This window comes from Sciurus carolinensis, chromosome 9 (genome assembly GCF_902686445.1).
Source record: "Sciurus carolinensis chromosome 9, mSciCar1.2, whole genome shotgun sequence".
NCBI lineage: Eukaryota > Metazoa > Chordata > Mammalia > Rodentia > Sciuridae > Sciurus > Sciurus carolinensis.
Window position 1 is genome coordinate 63,011,480 of NC_062221.1, and position 20,556 is coordinate 63,032,035.

Genomic DNA, 20,556 nt, shown 5'->3' on the forward strand with positions numbered 1-20,556 from the left:
AAGGAAATTATACTCATGGTGACAATTGCATTGGATAGTTGCCTTGCTGCCGGCGTGTTTTTCAGTGCTACAAACATTTCATTTAGGAGAAAACAACATTAAAGAATGACACAGCAGGGAATTTGCTGATAGAGGACCTGTGTCCACCTCCAGTTCCTCTGCAACTAGCTGCATGTCCTTGGTCATTACTGAGCCTTTTACAGGATCTGGAACCTCATTAGAAGCAGAAGGAGAGCAGACCTTGCCTGGTTTTCTTCCAAGATTGTTATGAGGTCTAAATGAAAGAAGAGTATGAAAACATTTTGTGAACTGTAAAGTCCTGTGAGTAATGCCGGAACAACAGCATGCATAGAGTTAGAAAGTGCATGCAACTTTGTGAAGATGTGATTTTGATTTACACTGTTGGAGTAGAACATTCCATTTTGTTAGCCAGAATGAAAGACCCTGCTGGAGGGAGGGACAGAAAGAGGGAGAGGGAGAGAGAGAGAGAGAGAGAGAGAGAGAGAGAGAAAGTTTTAGAACAATAGGACTGTAGATTTTACTTGTCTCTTGTACAGAATAATTTATTATAGCATAAACTAAATACAAGGTTCTGAATAAATAATCACTTTCCCATCACCACATTGGCTACTGTACATATACACTTCTGTGAGCACATGAGAACACTTAGGACAAGACATATTTCCACTCTGGGACCCTCACATGTGGAGCAAGGAGGGCACAAGTCAGGGTGCTTATCTTCAGACAAGAGTGGAGACCTTGGACTGAACACATTGTGGGGGTGCCTAAAATTATTTGAATCACTGATCATGTCCTTTTCTTTTCCAATTCCTGCTCAGGAAAATGTACTGGGGCAGGTAGCTCTATACTCACATTTGGGGTCCTCTACCAGGTCCTTTTACTCAAGGTTTTCCAATATCTCTTTTCAGGAAACTACACACATCAGAAATATTCCTGGAGCTGTTGATTTGTCTGTCAGGAGCCCTCACTCTGCCTCTTTTTTAGCTCTTATCCCCATCAGGAGCCCCCTTCCAAGGCACTGTCAAATCTGTGTGTCCACATCAGCCTCTCTGCCACGTGTATCTGTGTGATATTCTGTGTGGACAGCTGTCACAGACGGTTCACATCATGGTGTAAGACTTCAGACAGTGAGTGTACCAAGCCTGGAATGAGTTTTGCAGATAAATAAGTTCCATCTAATACTTGACTCCCTTCTCTAATTGGTCTTGGACTAGCCACTAACACCTGTGATGTCACGGAGCACACACCCTGCGCTCCCGTTTCCACTTCCCTCAGAGCTGGCTGCTAAGGTCGTGGTCTTCATGTTAGCTGTGGTCCTTTCCACCTGCTCTTTGCCTCTTGTCCCCATTCTTCCTGCCCAAGTGGCCTTCTTTCCTGAGACAACCCATCAAGTATCTGAGTGCAGCTCTCTCAGTTCCCTGGCTCTCCGTTTCACTTACTGCTTCTAAGATGCGGTTAGTCCCCAAAACACAGTCTTTAGGAAGAATCCCTTTGGCAAAGATTTTAGGATTGGTGGCTAGTGGAGGACCAGAGTCCTCTACCCCTGTTCCTTGCCAGCCATAGACAAGTTGCTGAGGATGGAATCCTTGGGGACCAAGGCTAGAGCAACTCAGTCTCAGAAAGACAAAGAGACACTCTTATTTTGGGTAGGTTTTGTTTTTAGCACGCCTCTGGCCCAAACCTGGTGGGATGCCTTCATTCATTTGAACAGAGGCCCTGTTATTAGCAAAGCGTTACCTCCTTCCACCTGGCAAATAAGAAATCCATTCTTTGCTTGACTGTGAGATCACTCTGAACCCCCTGCCATCCTGCAACTTTCTAATGAGGAACTATTAGGAAGCAATATAAAGTCTGCTCAGAAGATCTGTGTTTGAGGTCTAGATCTGCTTTTGTCACCCTGAATCTCTGTTTTCTCATCTGTGTGATGGGAAGATAAGCCCTTCCTTGTGGAGTCACTGGGGAATTGTGCAATTCCAATGAATTAGTGGAAGGAAAGCACTTGGTGACGACTATCCCTACCATATCTCTCCACTTTTAGAAAATGAAAAAACCTATCAGTTTTAGAAAAAGAGTTTTCGAGCTGCCCTATTAGCGGTGAGGCTGTCTTTGCAGGTGGAAACATTTCCTTCTGTACCAAAGGAGACAATGATTCTGTAGCCTTGGGACATGGAAACATCCTCATACCCTACTTTAAAATCATTAGCAGAAGCAACAAGGTACCCTCATGGCTGTGAGACACTATGTTCCCAGAAGCAACTATAGTCACAATCCTAGAGCTATCAACTAGCCTCAAGAGCTCAGTTGGGGAAAGGGACGCTTGCAGGAGCTGTTCATAGATAGCCAAGCCTACAGGACCAGAACATTCATTCCCTGCTTAAAGCATTCGTTTAGGATTTCATGTTCATAATGAAATTTTACTTTTGCTTTGAAATACTACATGTGAATGTTCTCCTAGACTTCAGTGTTGTCTAGGGACCTAACAGAAACCTGGGTGTTTTTTATGCTGAAGGAATCCAATATGAACAAGTTGTAATAGGGATAAAATAAGGGGAAATCTTGTTTTCCAGAAACTGGAGGATTAAACTTACAAAATGCAAAGGTTATGAGGTGATTTTCATCAATGATGATATATATAGGGCAGAATGCACAAGACTAAAAATTCTCAAAAATAGGAAGCAGAGAAGTGGAAACTCCTAGAGTTGAGCAGGTAAGAGGAGGAGTTAGTAAAACAGAGAAGTTCACAGGGCGAGAAGAAGAGTTCAGCGGACAATATTCATGCTCTTTGAGATGCTACTTTCCTTGCTTCCCCTAGAATGCCAGTCAGAGAGCTGCATCATGTGTGTGGCCCAGTGCAAAATGAAAATGAGGCAACCTTGTTCAGAAATTATAAGACAGAAGCAGCACAGTATTAAGCCAAGCATGAGGCCCTTGGAAGCAGGGAGTCCTGTGTGGTCACAGGTCACACTCCCATGAAGTCCCCCTAGGGACTGGAGATCTAACTCAGTGGTAGAGTGCTTATTTTGAATGCGTGATGCCGTGGGTTCAATCCCCAGTAACACACACACACACACACACACACACACACACACACACACACGTAGAAACATGAAGTACCCCCAGAAACAAGAGACTGCACTTTCCAGTTCTGTGGCCAAATTCCTGGCTAATGAAATGAGAGCAGAGTAGACTTTTGAGATGAGACAGTGAAGCACCCCATGTGGTCTCCAGAATCAGTCTTCCCTTGCCACCAGAAGCATGAAATCCAGGAGGAGCCATCAGTTGATCAGTCAGCACTGTGAGTACAGCTGTTCTAGAGTTGCCTGGAGTAAGAAAGAAGTTCCAGTGTGTGAAGGCACTGAGGTGTGAGGTTGTTTGTTATTGGAGCATAGGTTGAACTTATCCTTAACAATATGTTGGGGAAGCCCAGAAGCAGAGAAAGAAGCTTCAAACCTGAAAATTACTAAGCAGGAAAGGAAATCAAATAGTCAAGATTGCCATGATGATTCCCAAGCATTAGTTTTCCATTGATGAAGTAAAAATTCAAAACTGCTCTTCAGCTTGTTACAACTCTATGAATACACATAGTATGACTTCGCTTCAATTCACTTTTTAAAAAGAAAAAGGAAGATTCATCCTAAGAAGAAAAAGATTCCATATTTTCCTCCTTCCACCTGCCAATCTCTTGGCCCACTTCGATCCTTGGCCCATTCGTGGTCCAAGGGATGCCTCTGATACTTTCAAAAGCCAAGAGGAAGTACTTTCTTTGTAGAAAGGATTTCATCAAACAGACTTTAATTTGTCACCATGACTTGATATTGATTTTGGTATCTCCAAATCTCCAGTTGATATTGTAAGAGTCCTGTGGCTTTAACATCACTGAAGCAGGTCAATTTTGTCATCGTTTCTCTGTGATATCATCTTGGATATTGCATTTCCTTCACAGCTGTTCCTCATTGCTCTCAAACACGGGATTGCTGTAGGACACCCCCCTGCCACACCCAGGCATATCGGAGTAGGAGATTTGGTTTAGTGGGGGCCAGCTGGAATCATTTGCCAAGTTCCTCTGCCATATTCGATACTGGCTTTTTGATTGATAGCCAAAACATCTTTTGATTGCCAGCCACAGAGCTCGGTTTTCAATAATGGCCTCCTGCAAAATAAAAATTTCTGTTTACAATCAGAGGTCAGGGGCTCTGAGGCTAAAGCACTCCACAGACCATAATAAGGCACTGTTGCTATGGCTACTTAGATTCAGCTTGATAAAGGACTTGAGCCCTCCACAAATGTAAGGTGGTTTCATGAGATAGGTCTTGGTTTCTCAAACTTTTCTACTAAAGTAGTTTTTCTGGCAAGAAAGGACATAGTTTCTAGGACCTGGGAACCAAACCCAGAGTGGCCTGCCTCAAAGATAAAATTTCTTTTGAATCTCACATCTAAATTAAATTTCAAATCATTAAAAGTGCTGTATATAAGGTATTTCTCTGATGCACCCTGGCACATCACTGCCATGAACAGAGATGGATGAAATTGGAATATAAGCCTGTCTTAGAGATGGACAGATCTGGATTCAGGTCTAGCTCTGACAATTTCTGTGGGCAAACTAATTACCCTATCCAATTTCAGTGGTTAGAAGTATAATCCCCTCCTTATGTTTGTTTTAGGACAAGTAATTCCCCTTCCACTGCAGGGCTGGGCAGGGCATAGCTCCCGCCCTGTCCCCACCCTTCTTAACTACTCCTTTAACAAATGGTTGTGCACGGTGGCCCTGTCCACACATGCCCCCTACATTTACCTTCACTGAAATACATTTTGAGAATGATAAGTTTGTCTCTGGAAGCTTTTGGACTGATATCTCCTTTCATGAGAGATGGAACCTTGAACAGAGACCACAGTATAACTTATGATGTTGAGTGCATGACAGGTTAGTGTATTAATTTTCCATTTTTATCATATTTGGTCACAAAAGAAGAGCATCTTCGATGTTATCATGAAAGAAACAAGGAGAAAATATGAGGACCTAAGTTGTTCCATAAAATTAAAGCTGATTTTTATGTTACCACATATCTTTGCTAAGTTGAAAGAGTTAATTGTATGGGACTAGACAAGGAACTTTGCCAAAGACACTGATTTTCCTAAAATCCACTCATCTTTGCTTTTTAAGTGAAAAGAATAGAAAGGAGCTCGTCTTCATCTGCTTCTTGCAAACCTCAGGGCTCAGCCAGCCAGACCTGTTTTTCTACTTTCCACAGCAAGGGTTTTGTCCTCATTTAACAATAAAACGAGTTTTCCTTAGAGTTGGGATAAGGCAGTAGCATCAACAATTCGCAGCTTTTAAGTCTAATGTAACTCCAAGAAAACTTAGCAGGCCTTCAAATGAAACCAAGCACACACACACACACACACACACACACACACACACACACACACAAACACATGCACATGAGAAAGAGAGAGAGATGGAGACACTTTAGTGCTCTCCATCTCACCCGGATCTCTCCATCTCACTCATTTCTAAAAGTGTGATGACCTCTATCACCTTGCTGCTCTGGAAGGGGACACTGAAGCACCGAGAGGTTATCTGTCCTGTCACTCTACATTATAAATTAAACGCACAGCTAGAAACAAAAAGAAAGCCTGAATAAGACACTGTTTCTTAAAAATAAATAAATTAATTAAAAAAAAAAACAAAATAAACTTCACCACATGAGCTTTTATGACTGACTCCAATGTAATCCATGTGCTATATATTTACATACACAAACACACACACATTTAATTTAAAGAGGAGGGGTGACTAAAGCTGTCCATATTAGCTCCTGCACCTCTCAGCAGGAGGACAGGGAGATAGTAAGGCCCTATTGAAGCCTGTTTGTTTTCTGGAATGCTCTAAGATTAGGGTTAGAACTAGGGTTGGGGGAGGTCAGAGGTAGACCTCAGCAAACCAAGCAATATTGAGACTGTGTAAAAGGAGGCCAGCCATCCTTCATGCCTGCCCCTTAAAAAAACTCTCTGGATTGTCAGTGCTACAGGATGGCCAGGCAGTATGTGGTTGGTACAGCCCCTTCCAGGAATCCTTAGCATCTCTGACACACATACCCCGCGCCACCTGAGGAACAACATATTGCTGTGTCCGTAACAGACTTTACCTACTCTGCTAGGCTCAATACACAAGGCAAGAAAATTTAGTGTCCATAATTCTCAGTTGTAACTGCCTTCACCAAAATCTCAAATGGCTTTGGTTATCCCAGAGCACCTGCTGATCTCAGGGAAAGGGGACAACTCTGAGCATCTGGAGAGTAAGGGGAGGGACCTAGATTGGGATCTACTACCCTTCAATATTGCTTTTAAATTTAGCAGCTACCAGGAACTAAACTAGACATTCATGTACACATCTCTATTTCTCACTCAACGTGAGAAACAAAGAAGAAACTTTATCTTCCATGAGCATCAAATTACCCTTTCTTTTTTCTAGGGATGTGCAGGGAAGCTCTTATATTTTTTATGCATTTTTATATTAATAAACTTTAATTTAGTCTCTACTGGAATAAAGCAGGGTTTTGGGTGCAGTAGTACTAACATGAGTCCTTGCCAGCACAGTCTCAGGGCAGGTGAGAGAAGAAATGAACATGCAGATAATTATAGCACTAGTCCTCTTTCTCCCTGCAGATGGTGTGGCATAGTGCCATAGGACATGGCACACAGTCAGCAAATTCTTGTGGGAAGAACTGAAAGATGAAAGGAATGACTGAAGGATTGGTAGATAAGTAAGAAATGGTAAGTGCATAAGAGATACTGTAATAATGATGGCTTATATTTTCAAGCCCCTGCTATGTGCTCTTCACCATTCACATTTCAGGCTTCAGTATCCTATGAGGTAAGGTGTTATTATTGGCACCATTAAATAGAGATTCAAACAGATGTAAAGAAGTGGAGTATCTTGCCCAAAGTCAGATGGCAAGAAAGTATGGGAGCCAGAAATCATACCCAGGTAGAGTACCCTAAGCAGCTAGCTGTTCCCCACAGGCATGCTGACTGGAGAAGGGTTTCCTGCCAGATTAGGGGAGACACTGAAACTTGACCACCTTATAGCCCACTCCCTCCCAGCTCTTCCTGCTCACCTGGGAGAACAAACAAACAAACAAACAAAAACCGTGTAGAAAACCGTCTGAGCCAATCTAACATTTGGCATAGAGCCCTTTTCCCAGAAGCCTTTTCTAGTCAGGACAATGATGCAATTCTAACCAATGAGGCCCACAAGGAAGTCTGCTGATGGGCTGCAGAAAGTTTTTGTTGGCTCATTAAAAAGTTCAGATTTGAGTGATTAAAAACTTGCTGGTGCCTCTCCTTCCATTGTTTTTCTGCATGAAAACAGATTCATCATACAGTTCTGTGGGAGCTCTATGGGCAGCGACATCTAAGGTTGTAGGAGAGAAAGATCAAAGAATGTAGATCCCTAACCACACCATCGAGTCCTGAAGTCACCTACCTCCACTCTTCTTGAGTCAATAAATATCTTTACTATTCAAGCTACCATTATTTGGGTTTTACTTTTTCTAACAGATTCAGAGATCAGAAAAGATTCATGAAGAGATAATACTGCAGCTGTGTCACAGAGGATGGAATAGACTTTAGTATGCAAACTTGGGGAAACATGTACCCGATGGAGGAAACACTGTGATTATGGACAAGGACAAGATGTACACAAAGATTATCCTTTAAACAACAAGGACCATCCTTCTGTAACTCAGTCTGAGGAGACCCATGGGATTTGCTCTCTTGTCTTAATTTGGTTGCTTTGGAGACCACAGGGTTTAGCATAATGTTTCTTAAAGCATGGTCCAGTTACATCAGAAGCACCTGGCAGCCTATTAAAAATGCAAACGCTTACACCAACTTTAGACCTACTGAATCAGACACACTGGGGGTTTTGCCAAGCCTTCCAGGTGATACTGATGCACACTCAAGTTTGAGAAACTCTATCTTATCCTATAGAGAGAAGCTCTGGTTCCCTGATTCAATGCCCTATTCTGCCAACAGCCACTGTGCAGACTTTGCATGGTAAGGAAGGTTTATTGAGCTCCTGCCTATAAAAAACTGCAGGGAAGTCAGGCAGTGAGGTGTTCATAGTGATGAATACCTGACTTGTTGGAACAATCTAGTTTTATAATTTGGAGCATGAATGGAGACAGATGGAATCCTTCATCTCACTTATCCTTCATGGAGACCTTTTAGGAGTCATCCCCTGTCCAACAGCAAGCTTTAAAGAAGGGAGATTGTATCTAACAGCCCTGAGGGAAGAGATGCTGAACTTTGCAGAGATAAAAAAGGGATCCTCAGTTCATTTCACTGAGGGCAAGGAGCAAAAGGAAGCTGCAGAATAAAAGCTGGGAAAGCTCCTATGAATCTCATTTCCTATCCATAAAGTAAAAATGATACAAGCCGGTAAGCAAAAGAAGCCAGATACAAAAGCACCATACTGGAAGATTTCATTTATGTGAAATGTCTAAAACAGACAAACCCATAGAGACAAAAAGTAGATTAGTGGTTGCTAGGGGGCCAAAGGAGGTGGGTGGGGGAATGGCAAGCACGGATGTGTCAGCACACACACACACACACACACACACACACACACACACAGTGATTATCAGGCCCTGAGGTCACTTACCTCCACAACAAGGGACACCAAAAAATTGGAGCTGAGCATGATGAGGATGTAGACCCTCCACAAGACCGGTGTGCAGAGCAGCTGGCAGGGGGTGATGAAGCACAGTTAGTCTGAGAAAAAATACATGTTCACATGAAAAGTGTTCACATTCACCAGGTGTATTTTCCCAGGTTATGAATCACATATATAATATGTATATATCTGTATATTTGTATATATGTATGAATGAGTATTACATACACACATACAAAGAATTTCTATGCATACATGCATAGAAAAAGTATGGAAGGTTTGTATTCAACAATTCTAATGATTTAGTGATTATAATTATTGTTTTATTCTTTTTTTCTCTGTAATAGATAAATTTCCTAAAATAACTTTGCCCACTTTGTGATAAAAATAAATAATAATCAAAACTTTTTTTTTTCTGCCTGTTTTGTTTTGGTTTCAAGAGGGAATACGGGAATGAGGCTATAGTCCCAAGCAGGGGGTACTGTGTCACACCTCCACCTTAGAGAGCATTATCCTCTTCCCTCTGGTGCCATCTCTCTCCTTAGCCAAGTCCTGCTTTTAAGCACAGGGCTTCCGCTTCAGGACCTGTGCCTGCAGCTGCATGGGTTGTGTCCTTTAAGGGTACTTGTCAAAGGAGCAAATGGCACTGAAGTCAAGATTATCACTTGCTGTCTCTCTTCCCACGTTTTTAGAGTCTTCCCTAAACCCTTCCCACACAGTGTCTGGTATGTATGGATGTATGGTAAATGAATGAATTAATGGATAAATGGATGGATGAGTGTGTGAAAGAATGAAGAATGAATGAATGAATGAATGAATGAGAAAAAGTCAAATACTCTCTGGTCTACCCAGCAGTCTTGTACCCTGCCTTAGACACTGATGGGGGTAAAAGTTTTTGCAGTTCTATGGAGAAGAATACTCTCAGAATTAAAAATTCAAATCCATTTCTAGGAATTTTTCCCAGAGGTAAACTTGTCTATGACTGAAATTCAATGTTATTTTATTGCACCTTTGTTTGTAATAGTGAAAAATTGAAAATCATCTAAATGTCGATTAATAGGGGACTACATGTAAATTAAGGTATATGTCTAACACATTCCAAACAATACAATACATGTGTGTGTGTGTGTCTATTAAAAACCACTATGCTGTCAGTAAATGTAATGAGGATTTATGTACTGGTATGAAACAATTACCAAAATACACAGTGGCATGAAAGAAGCAAGGTGTAAGTCATAGCATCCAGGAAGATGTTCCATTCAGATCTCCTGCAGCTAGAAAAATGAATAATAGATGCCCCAACTAGTATGCTCAGAATGCAACACTACATCCAACTGAAAGCCATGTTTCCCATGGGCTGCTCATGGCCCATAAATGTGGATGACACAGATCCTCATGAGACTTGATCCTGTAAGATTGCAGACACTCCTGACAGGCTGCTTTGGCTTGACCCCTTAGGACTGCACTGTAGGCTCAGTCTGCTCAGGCAGCCTCCTTCCTTTCATCTCTCCTTCACAGGGTCAGACCCACAGAGCAGGGTGATGCCTCTCCCCACCTCCCCTGGCTTTCTGCTATTTCCCCTACAGGCATCTCCTCCAATAAATCTCTTATACAAATCACCCCCCCTTGATATCTATATCCCAGAATAATGAATAAATATAATAGTTTACTTCTCTTTATGTAAAAATGTAGATGATATACACATAAGAAATATATACATATATTTCTTTACATATGTATAAAATAAGTGTGAAGGTATATAAAATAAACTGGTCATGGGGAGCCACCAGAAGAGAGGTAGGATGAGAGGGAGATTTCACTCTATTTTAACTTTTGAATTTTGAACCATGTGGATGTATTCCCTATTAAAAACAATAATACATTTTTTAAAAAACAGAGCAGTATCTAGGTTGCAAAACAGCATGATTTCATTTAAAATAAAATAAATTTCATAAATTAGTCAATGCACATTTATAATACATGAATTATTTTGAAGGCAAGAAGGATATAGTGAATAATATTATAATTCTCCTTGCCTGTACATTCTAAGTCTTTCTTAATGAACCCATATTTTTATGTAATAACAAGAAACATTATTATTTTCAGAGTGCACAATAATTTTTGGAGGGATCCTTTGTGGTCAGGCTGGTGATAAAGCCACACAGGTTCCCTCCAACCAAATAGGTTCCTTGCTTTGTTACAGCAGATGTCCAGCCTTATATACTAAAGAGTGTGCTTAAACCATCATGGCTGAGCCTTAACTTCTGCAGGATTAGGAAGTTTAACTTGTGGATAAAGTCTGTTTACATCTACAAGTAGTTACTCTAATTAACGAACATGGTAAATACACTGCAAACCAAAATAATACAATCATAAAAATGAAGAAACTAAGGTAGGTATTTGTTAGTATGTCAAAGTCACTGTGGGTTCATGAAGGTGTTCTGGTTCTGCATGCACTGTGTGTTCAAGGTGCCTGTCTGAATTTAGCAACCTAACTTCTGCTGATCAGTTAGTCATTCCTTGATCATTTTGTGCTATTCACTGTGCAGGGCACTGGTAATACAATAGCGGATAAGATATGATCTTGGCCCTCTTAAAACTAATCTTCAACACAGAGAGGCAAGCAAACCTTTAGGTTAAAATATACACCACACTAGGTTTAAAAAGCTCAATTTCTTTAGCCAGCACTTCTGTATTGTATTTACTGATGGAAAGAACATTTAACAATGATTACATCTGAATTCAAAAATGGAATAGGCTGGAGGAATCAAAATATCTGCTTTTCCCTTGTTTAAGTAGATAAAAGCCTAGTACCTCATAAGGTTTCAAAGTTGTCCCAATATTGTAAAATGTAAGAGAGTGCATGAGATAGAGTAGGGCTCTTTGAGTAGGTTTTCAGACAGTAAGTGTGAACATGCAGAAACACATGTTTTTAAAGAGGAGAAAATGTAAATACGAATTTGAAAATCAACTAAAAAAGTGTTACAGGCAAAACTGTTTTAAACAACTTCAAAATTCTCTCATATTTGAGAGAAAATGTATAAATGGATTTCTTTCCCTCTTACAGGGGATCTTTTAAAAGAAAAAGTCCTAATACTTTTCAAAGGCTGTCTTTATTCTCAGAAATTCAGAGTAGATAGAATTACTTTTCCTGATCAGCTTAAATAAAAAATAGGTTTAAATTCAACATTTTAAAACTCTGCCAATCCAAAATTACATAATTGGTATTAAGAATCCATGTCAATCATGTACAACCACAGGAATGGGATCCTGAATTAGAATACACTCCATGTGTGTATAGTATGTCAAAATACACTCTACTGTCATGTATATCTAAAAAAGAACACATAAAAAAAGAACCCATGTCAATTGCAATTATGACCTGCTTTTTAAGGTCAGAGTGTAACAAAACTGTAAAACATCATCATATCCCCCGAGATGAGACTTACATCCAAACTTTTATACAATTCTGGAATATCAGCAAATAGAATGAATATACACACGCACAGCTGTATAATCAGCACAAGGACAAATATATCTGAGAAAATAAGAACACAAGCTATCATTTTGAGAAATCAGAGTATGAAGTGTCACATCTATTGACAGACATATTCTAGATTAGCATTAAATTTACTTGATTTCTACATCAAACACAGCATAATAGATGGCAAGCACTCATTTCTATGCAATGTGCCTCACATCTGTAATTTCCAAGTATGTCCTCGAGGCAAGTGGTAATTTTCACATGCATATCATAAGTTTCAATTAATAAAAATGGTAAATATAAAGAGAGATGGAACATTGACAGAATACATTTTTCAATAAATGCTGTGAAGACGTTCAAGTAACTGGTTCTCTATAATACAACTCATCTGTCTCAAATTGTTTTCTGGAAAAGAAAGGAAGGCTATAAATAGACATATTTTTAAATTGTAATTATATAGAGGTCTGCATTCACTGATTCTTCAATCTAAGAAAGAGAAACACAAAATAATTTTCCCTGAACAAATACATTTTTATAAGGATATTGATTCAGCTTGTGCTTCTCAATCTCCCCAGTTAGAGAGATAGGGGTTATATTCAAATTAAAGATCCAGAGACTAAACAGGTCACTCACATCTCCTCCTGACATACCTCCTTCATTCAAATGTAAGAAGACAAGAGGTACTTTAGCCAAGAGCCTCCACAGTCCTCTATACAGGTTTCTCCAGCCTGGACCCATTCCCAACCCACCAACACAAAATGGCAGAAGACAGGTTCCAACTGAGAACTGTGACCCTTCTCCCCATCTTCCAGAATGAATTCTGACAAGTAAGGAAATAAATTGATCTTTCCAATTTGGAGTGATCCCAAGAAAAGACACCTAAAGACAAACATGAGGTAAAAGAAAAAGATGAAGAGGGAAGCCCCAGTATTTGAGGCAGCTTTGAAGTAAAGAACAAAGAACCACAGGGATGAGGCTGCACTGTGTTTCACAGAGCTCTGGAGTGGTAAGAGTCAACTCTGCAGCTTTTTCCTGTGTCGCCTGAGCATGTCTGCTCTCTCTTATGACCCCTCACCTCTGATGTCATACTACTTTACTCACGGTTTGTGTAGGTGGGCTGCCTGAATGGTTTTCCTTTAGAGAATATAAGAGCCACAATGATACAGTTGATTGTTCCCAAGAACCATATAGTAGTGTTCTCAAAACTTGTAAAGGCACCATTACTTCCAACTTTTTCAGGAGCAGTTGGAGAAACGTTTAACTTTGAGATACTTTGATTTTGCACTGTACAGGCACTGAAAGGAAACAAAGACAGCTAATGAAGTAAGGTAACAAGCCCTATAGAACACTTGTAACCCATGAGACTCCATGCCAGACAATTTCCAGAACAGGCACTCAACTATAATTGCCTATGCTTTGGTAAAGACTACACTGAAAAGTAAGAAGAAAAAAAACACAATGATAGGTGTACATGTTGGAAGGATAGATTGATGGATAGATGGACAGAGAGAGAGAGATTTTGATTCAACTGGCTATTTATTCATCAAATTGAGCACCCATTATGTAGATTATACAGGAAAGAGATGAGCAAGTCATGATGATTCTTCCCTTGAGTAACTTAAGATCTCTGATAATTTATAAGTATGTTGACCATATAATTTATCATTGGACAGGGAAAGTTTTGTAAGTAAAAACTTTAATAATTTCACTGGGACATCAAGTAAGTGGGCTGTTTAAACTGAGGTAGACCAAGCAAACTATGATCCATGGCCATCCGAGATATTGTATTATCACACAATACAAAGAAGTGCCAATGAATGATACCATCCAACCATGCCACAGAGAAGAAACAATTGCTGGAAATTTGCCCAAAGGATTTAAGGAAGCCAGTATCATTGGCAGGTGGAAGACTCATTTGCCTCTTTTCATGTCGGTCAGATTATGTTTGATGGATTTAGAATGTGAGAAGCTGGAATGGAGGCTGTGATCATACCTGTACAACTCCGTAGAATACCAAGGCTGCTTCTGAACCAGGACGAAGCCAACGATATGCATGGCCAGGCTGAGAAGAATGTTGAGGATGACCGAGAGCAGCAGAGGTGGGGAGATCAGCCGTCCCGCAGGTCTGAAGGGCACCAGCTTGGGGTGGGCACCATTCAGATTCACTACGAAATAAATTCAAGTTTTATACTCATGAGCACAGGAAAATGTTGTGTTCTTGATGAGAAGAATGGTGTGACTTCTCTGGCCCACACATATGAGGAAGTGGACAAATTAAAGTACAAGTTCATGTTCCCTCAAAAAGCAATGAATAGATTCAAATTGAAGTCATTTGAGAAACTCTTAAAAGAACAGATATAGAACAATTGCAAGATGACATTTTTTTGCCTATTAAGTAGGCAAAGACTATTAAATTATAGGTAAGGGAGTGATGAAGTACACCTTCTCAGACATTGCTTTTTGGAATGCAAATTGGTGGCAAAGTTCTACAGAGCAATTTGACAATAAATAAGAAAAGATAGGAAAATGTTCATAACTTGTGACATAGTTATTCCACTTCTGGAAAGTCATCCTAAGTTAAAAGAAAATAATAAGAAATGTGGAAAGAGGTTTATTACAGTATCATCTACAATAAATTATGGTACATCTATACAATGGAGCAATACACAGTGACTATAAGTAATGTTTTTTAAAATATTTAATGACACATAAGAAATGACATCAGCAAAATAGTGGAGTAGGCAGCTCCAAGCGCCCATCTTTCCAGAAAAAAAAAAAAAAAAAAAAAACAACTCAAAAAACTGTCAGAACCAACTTCGCCAGAACTCTGAAAAGCAGACAGAAATTTATTTGCAATAAAGCAAACACCAAATAAAGAAAAAAGCAACTTTAAAATAGAAAATTTTGTGGACTTTTTTTTTGCATTTGCCTCATCCTCTCATCAGTTCAGTGGCCATATGAAGATAGTAACCCTGGGTCCCCAGTGAGGTTCTCTGGTCCCTAGTTATAGAGGGGGACAGCAGACTTCTTCCCAAGTTCTTGTATATGTCTGTTCTAACCTATCTGGGAGCTATCCTGAGGAATTGATTGATGCAAGACACTCACCTCGATTTCATCTAGTGAGAAACTCACTCAGGCAGAAAAGAATCATACATTGCTTGGAAACACTATCAACTAACAATCCAGAGTTGCCTGGAGCAAAAGATTATAGTTGAAATATAAAATGCCCACCTAAAGCAGGGAAAAAGAGCTAAGGAAACTTTCTTTGAGAAACTAGGGCATTTAAATATGCCCGCCAAATATATTTGAATATATCACAAAATACAGAAAGCTGTGTACATGACTTTATGTGGATGCTCAGAGAAGACCCTAGGCCTTCAGCTGTCAATGATCTTTAGACTCAGTGCAAACCTGGCTATGTGTTGAATAAGTACCCCAGTACAGAACCAATCTGCAAAAACTGAAAAATGTTTTTGTTCATTTGTTTTTTAACTCCTAGAATTCAAAGAAATATCTATCAAAATACTAGCTACACAAAAGCTAAAGGAACAGAGATTTCAGTGGCTATACTTGATACCTCATATAGTCTTCACAAAAATAGTTTAGGAAAGTCACTAATAAATGGACTATTACTACTTTCAACATATAACAAAACAAAAAATATCAAACCCTGGGGAGAGAGGGAAATCTGATTTCTAGTTATTGCATTATAATGTTCAAAGAACAAAATAAATTCAGAGATATCATCCCTCAATGTATGTGAAGAAACACATACATTAGACTTACTGGGCAAAAATTTTTTTATTATTATTAGGTACTGGGGATTAAACCCAGGGGTGTTCTAACACTAAATTACATCCCCAACCTTTTTTTTTTTTTTTTTTTTGAGACAGGTCTTGTTAAGTTGCTTAGGGCCTTGCAGAGGCTGGCCTCTAACTTGCCATCCTCTTGCCTCAGTCTCCCAAATTGGGATTACAGGCATGTGCCACCATGGCCAACTTAGACAAAGACATTAAAACAACTGTCCTAAATATGTGCAAAGAACTAAAGGAAATAATGAAGAAAAAATAAAGGAAAAAAGTATGTAAACAAAATGAGAATGTCTATTAATAAAGAAAGACACAGAAATTATTGAAACTTATATACATACATGAAAAAAATTTTTAAAAAGACCTTCTGGTAGATAATTATAGCAACTAAGCAATTATTATATTTAAAACTTTAGGTGTTGGTAATAAAACTTGGTACTCTTTGAGTAAAGGCTTATGCAAAGCACCATTTCCTCTCTGTTCATGGAGATATAGGCTACTGAGGCCCAACTTCTATTATGGTTATTAGTATGGATCACAAACTTATTTAAAATAAAAGGAAATAGCAAAAAAAAAAAAAAAAAAAAAAAAGCTAAAAGAAATCCAAGAGTTGAAAAATTCATTCAATTGTTTCAAGAGCAAATTGGGGCAGGCAGAAGAAAAGATTAGTGAACTTAAAGATAGGACAGTTGAATTAATTCAGTTTGAGGGACAGAAAAGAAAGAAAAATGCAGAAGCATGTGGATCATGATCAACTAGACTAACATAACATGCACTGTGGAGTCTCAGAAGGAGAATAGAGGTAGAAAGAATATTTGAAAAAATAATATAGAAAACTTCCAAAATTTGATAAAAGACATTAATCTGCATATTCCACAAGCTTAAAGAATTACAATAGGTTAAACCCAAGGAGTGTTACAACAAAACATTAAAATTAAATTGCAAAAAGTCAAAAATAGGGAAAGAATTTCTCATCAATCATAAATGATCTTTAGTGAGATTAATTACTAATTTCTCATCAGAAAGAATTTAGGCCAGAAGTCAACAGGATGTCATATTTAATGGTTGAAAGGAAAAAAAATCTCTGTTGACCAAGAATTCTATATCTGGAAAAATTATCTTTCAAAAATGAAGGAGAAGGACTGGGGATATAGCTCAGTTGGTAAAGTGCATGCCTCACATGTACAAGGTCCTGGGTTCAATCCCCAGTACCACAAAAAAAAAAAAAAAAAAAAAGGAGAAACTAACATATTCTCAGATGATAAACAAAAACTAAATTGGTTTCTTATTACTAGTCTTACTTAGAAAGAAATGCTAAAGGACTCAAATTGAAATGAAAGGACATTAGACAGTAACTCAAATGCATATGAAAAAATAGCCATCTCCAGCAAAGGTAATTATAACAGCAAATATAAAAACTATTATTACTGTGATTTTGACTTGTATTCCACTTTTTAGTCCTACATTATTTAAAAGACACGCATAAAAGTAATTTATGTCTATGTTATTAGTTATATAATGGATATAGATGTAATAAGTGATATCAACAACATAAAAGAGGAAGGCAGAGCTAGAAAAGAGCAGAGATTTTGTATGTTAAACTATTAATTCAAACTAGATGGTCATAAATTTAGGATATTACATATAGTCTCCATGATTGCATATCAAGAAATTAGCATAATAGTCAAGGATGATAGACTGAAGACTTCTCCCCTAAAATTACAAACAAGACAAAGATGCCCACTTTCAACATTGCCATTCAACAGAGTACTCAAAGTTCTACTCAGAAAAATGAGAGAAATTAGACAAGAAAAAGAAATGAAAGTCATCTAAGCTGGAAAAAAATTAAAATTATCTTATTTGCAAGTGACACAATCCTATATATTATATGGGGGTAGGAAGGATAGTAGAGTGAAACAGACACTATTATCTCATGTACATATATGACTGCATGACCAATGTGATCCTACAATATGTACAATCAGAAAAATGAGAAATTATACTCCACTTAGGCATGATTTACCAAAATACATTAATGCATTCTACTGTCATATAAAACTAATTAGAGCAAATTTTAAAATTAAATTTTAAAAAATCCTATATATTGAAAATTCAAAAAAAATCTACAAGAAAACCATAGAGTTAAAAGAATTTAGTAATATTTTAGGGTATGAAATCAGCACATAAAAAACAATTATGTCTCTATACATCAACAATGGAAAATGTAAAAAGGAAATAAGGAAAAAAATTCCATCTTAAATAATATCAGAGAGAAAGAAAGAGAGGGAGGGAAGGAGAGAGAGAGAAAACAGGGAAGGAGGGAGGGAAGGAGGAAAAGCAGGCAGGAAACTTAGGAATAAATTCAACCAAGAAAGAAAAAAAATTCTTGTATACAGAAACTACAATATTTTGCTGAGAGAAATTTTTAAAAACATAAATACACTAAAAGACATCTCATGTTCATGAATTGAAAAAATTCGTGTTGTTAAAATGTCAATACCATCCAAGGCAATCTATAGATTCAATGCAATCCTGATCAAAATGCAAACAAATTTTTCAGAAGTAGAAGAGCTGGTCTTCAAATTCTTACCAAATTGTAAGGAGCCCTGAATAGTCAGAATAATCTTGAAAAAGAAGAACAATGTTGGAGGACTCACACTTCCAAATTTACAATAAAATAATAATCAAAATAGTCTGAGACTAGCAGAGGGAAAGATATATGGATCAGTATATTGGAATTTAGGTCCAGAAACAAACTCAAACATCTATGGCCAATTGATCTTCAACAAAAGTATCCAGACCATTCAAGGGTGGGAAATAACAATCACTTCAACAAATGATGCTGGGACAATTGGATTAACATGCAGAAGAATGAAGTAGGGCCCTTACCTCACACCACATACAGAAATTAAAATAGGAAAAAGGCTATTATAAAATTCTTAGAAGAAAAATTAAGGGTAAACATTCATAATTTTGAAATTGGCAATGGATTCTTAAATATGACACCAAAACTGATAACTTTCTAATTATTTTACTAGTATTATCTATTGTCATGAGGTTAATAATAAAGATTAAACTTAAAAGTATCTCTTACCTATAGCCATTATATTGTGAACATTAAAAAAATTACTGAGACATAAAGAATGATAAAATTATGGCATTTGCAGGCAAATGGATGAAACTGGAGAATATCATGTTAAGTGAGATAAGCCAATCTCAAAAAACCAAAGGACAAATGATATCGCTAATAAGTGGATGATGACACATAATGGGGGGTGGGAGGGGTTAGTGTTAGGGTTAGAGTTAGGCTTAGGGAGGGGGACAAGAATGGAGGAAGGAAGGACTGTATAGAGGGAAAAGAGGGGTGGGAGGGGTGGGGGGGAAGGGAAAAAATAACAGAATGAATCAAACAACATTACCCTATGTAAATTTATGATTACACAAATGGTATGCCTTTACGCCATGTACAAACAGAGAAACAACATGTATCCCATTTGTTTACAATAAAAAAAATACACACAAAAAAAAAACTACTGAGAAAATATTCTTCCAACATTCAAGAGCTACTATCTGATTCAACAAATATGTTGCTCATATCACTAATGAAGATTAAAGTTTTGATAAAAGTCTTTGTTTTGCTTTTATCTTACTCTAAAGACAAAAATCTAAAGAACAATAGCAACTAACATTCATGTTGGAACTAATTCATTCATCAGTTGCAACCATAAGTTGATTATGGGCACAAGAGTTTGACAAAACTCAATGGAAGTATTCTGTGAGAATCAATTGCTAAGTGGCATTTGTAATGAAGAGTATTGCATATTTTATTGTTATTTGCAAGTTTCTTTCAGACTGGTTTCTATATCTTAGTAGTATGCTTTTAAAATTTATACTCAGTTATGACTTGATAGCCCATAACTTCTTATCACTGCATAGCATCCCACTGTATAAATATACATAGTTTATTCATCCATCTACTTATTGAGGGACATCTTTCATTGATTCCAATTTTGGGAGATTATGAATAAAATTGTTGAAAATATTTATATGCAAGTTTAGTATACTAAGAGAGTAGATCGTAAGTGGACATAGTTTGTCAAGTCTTGTGTATATTTTCATCCCATAAAAAATCAGCTGAAAAAATTGTTTATAATAAACTCAAGTGCATATATATATGTATATATACATGTACATATATATATATAAATATATATATATATACACACTCAAAATCTTTTTTTGAAGAACCAGTTGTTAAAACATTAACAGGTATACACTGCCTGCCACCAAACACCACCACAAACCCAGAATTCAGATTTATGCCTTTGAATGTTAGAATCTGTCTGATGGAAATGGAAAGCCAATAAAATTAGAGATGGAAATGGAGAAAGTGAATAAACACAACTGTTTGGGATATTTAAGGAAAAAGAGGGCATAAATTATTGGTAGAGTTAGGGTCAAGGAAGAAGTTTTTTTTTTTAAAGAAGTTACAAGAATATGCTAATATAAATGATGCAGGATATTAGAGGAAAGCTGATGATAATGGAGAAAGAGAGTATTATAGG

At 37.8% G+C, this 20,556-nt stretch overlaps 1 protein-coding gene across 3 annotated transcripts in view; it reads right to left on the reverse strand.

Moving 5' to 3' along the window:
* Nucleotides 1-542: 542 nt before the first annotated feature.
* Atp13a4 (ATPase 13A4) overlaps nucleotides 543-20,556 on the reverse strand; it is a 132,312-nt gene continuing 112,298 nt past the window's right edge. Inside the window, exons 26-30 of one of the 3 annotated variants that reach the window (XM_047564139.1) lie at nucleotides 14,176-14,347; nucleotides 13,284-13,477; nucleotides 12,148-12,236; nucleotides 8,687-8,796; nucleotides 543-4,171 (exon numbers count right to left, since the gene is read on the reverse strand). In XM_047564139.1, the coding sequence (XP_047420095.1) occupies nucleotides 4,048-4,171; nucleotides 8,687-8,796; nucleotides 12,148-12,236; nucleotides 13,284-13,477; nucleotides 14,176-14,347 (689 nt within the window). In that variant the 3' untranslated portion in view covers nucleotides 543-4,047. Of the gene's footprint in view, nucleotides 4,172-8,686; nucleotides 8,797-12,147; nucleotides 12,237-13,283; nucleotides 13,478-14,175; nucleotides 14,348-20,556 lie in introns of those variants that run through there. The other 2 variants (XM_047564138.1, XM_047564140.1) reach the window with 2 other exon arrangements.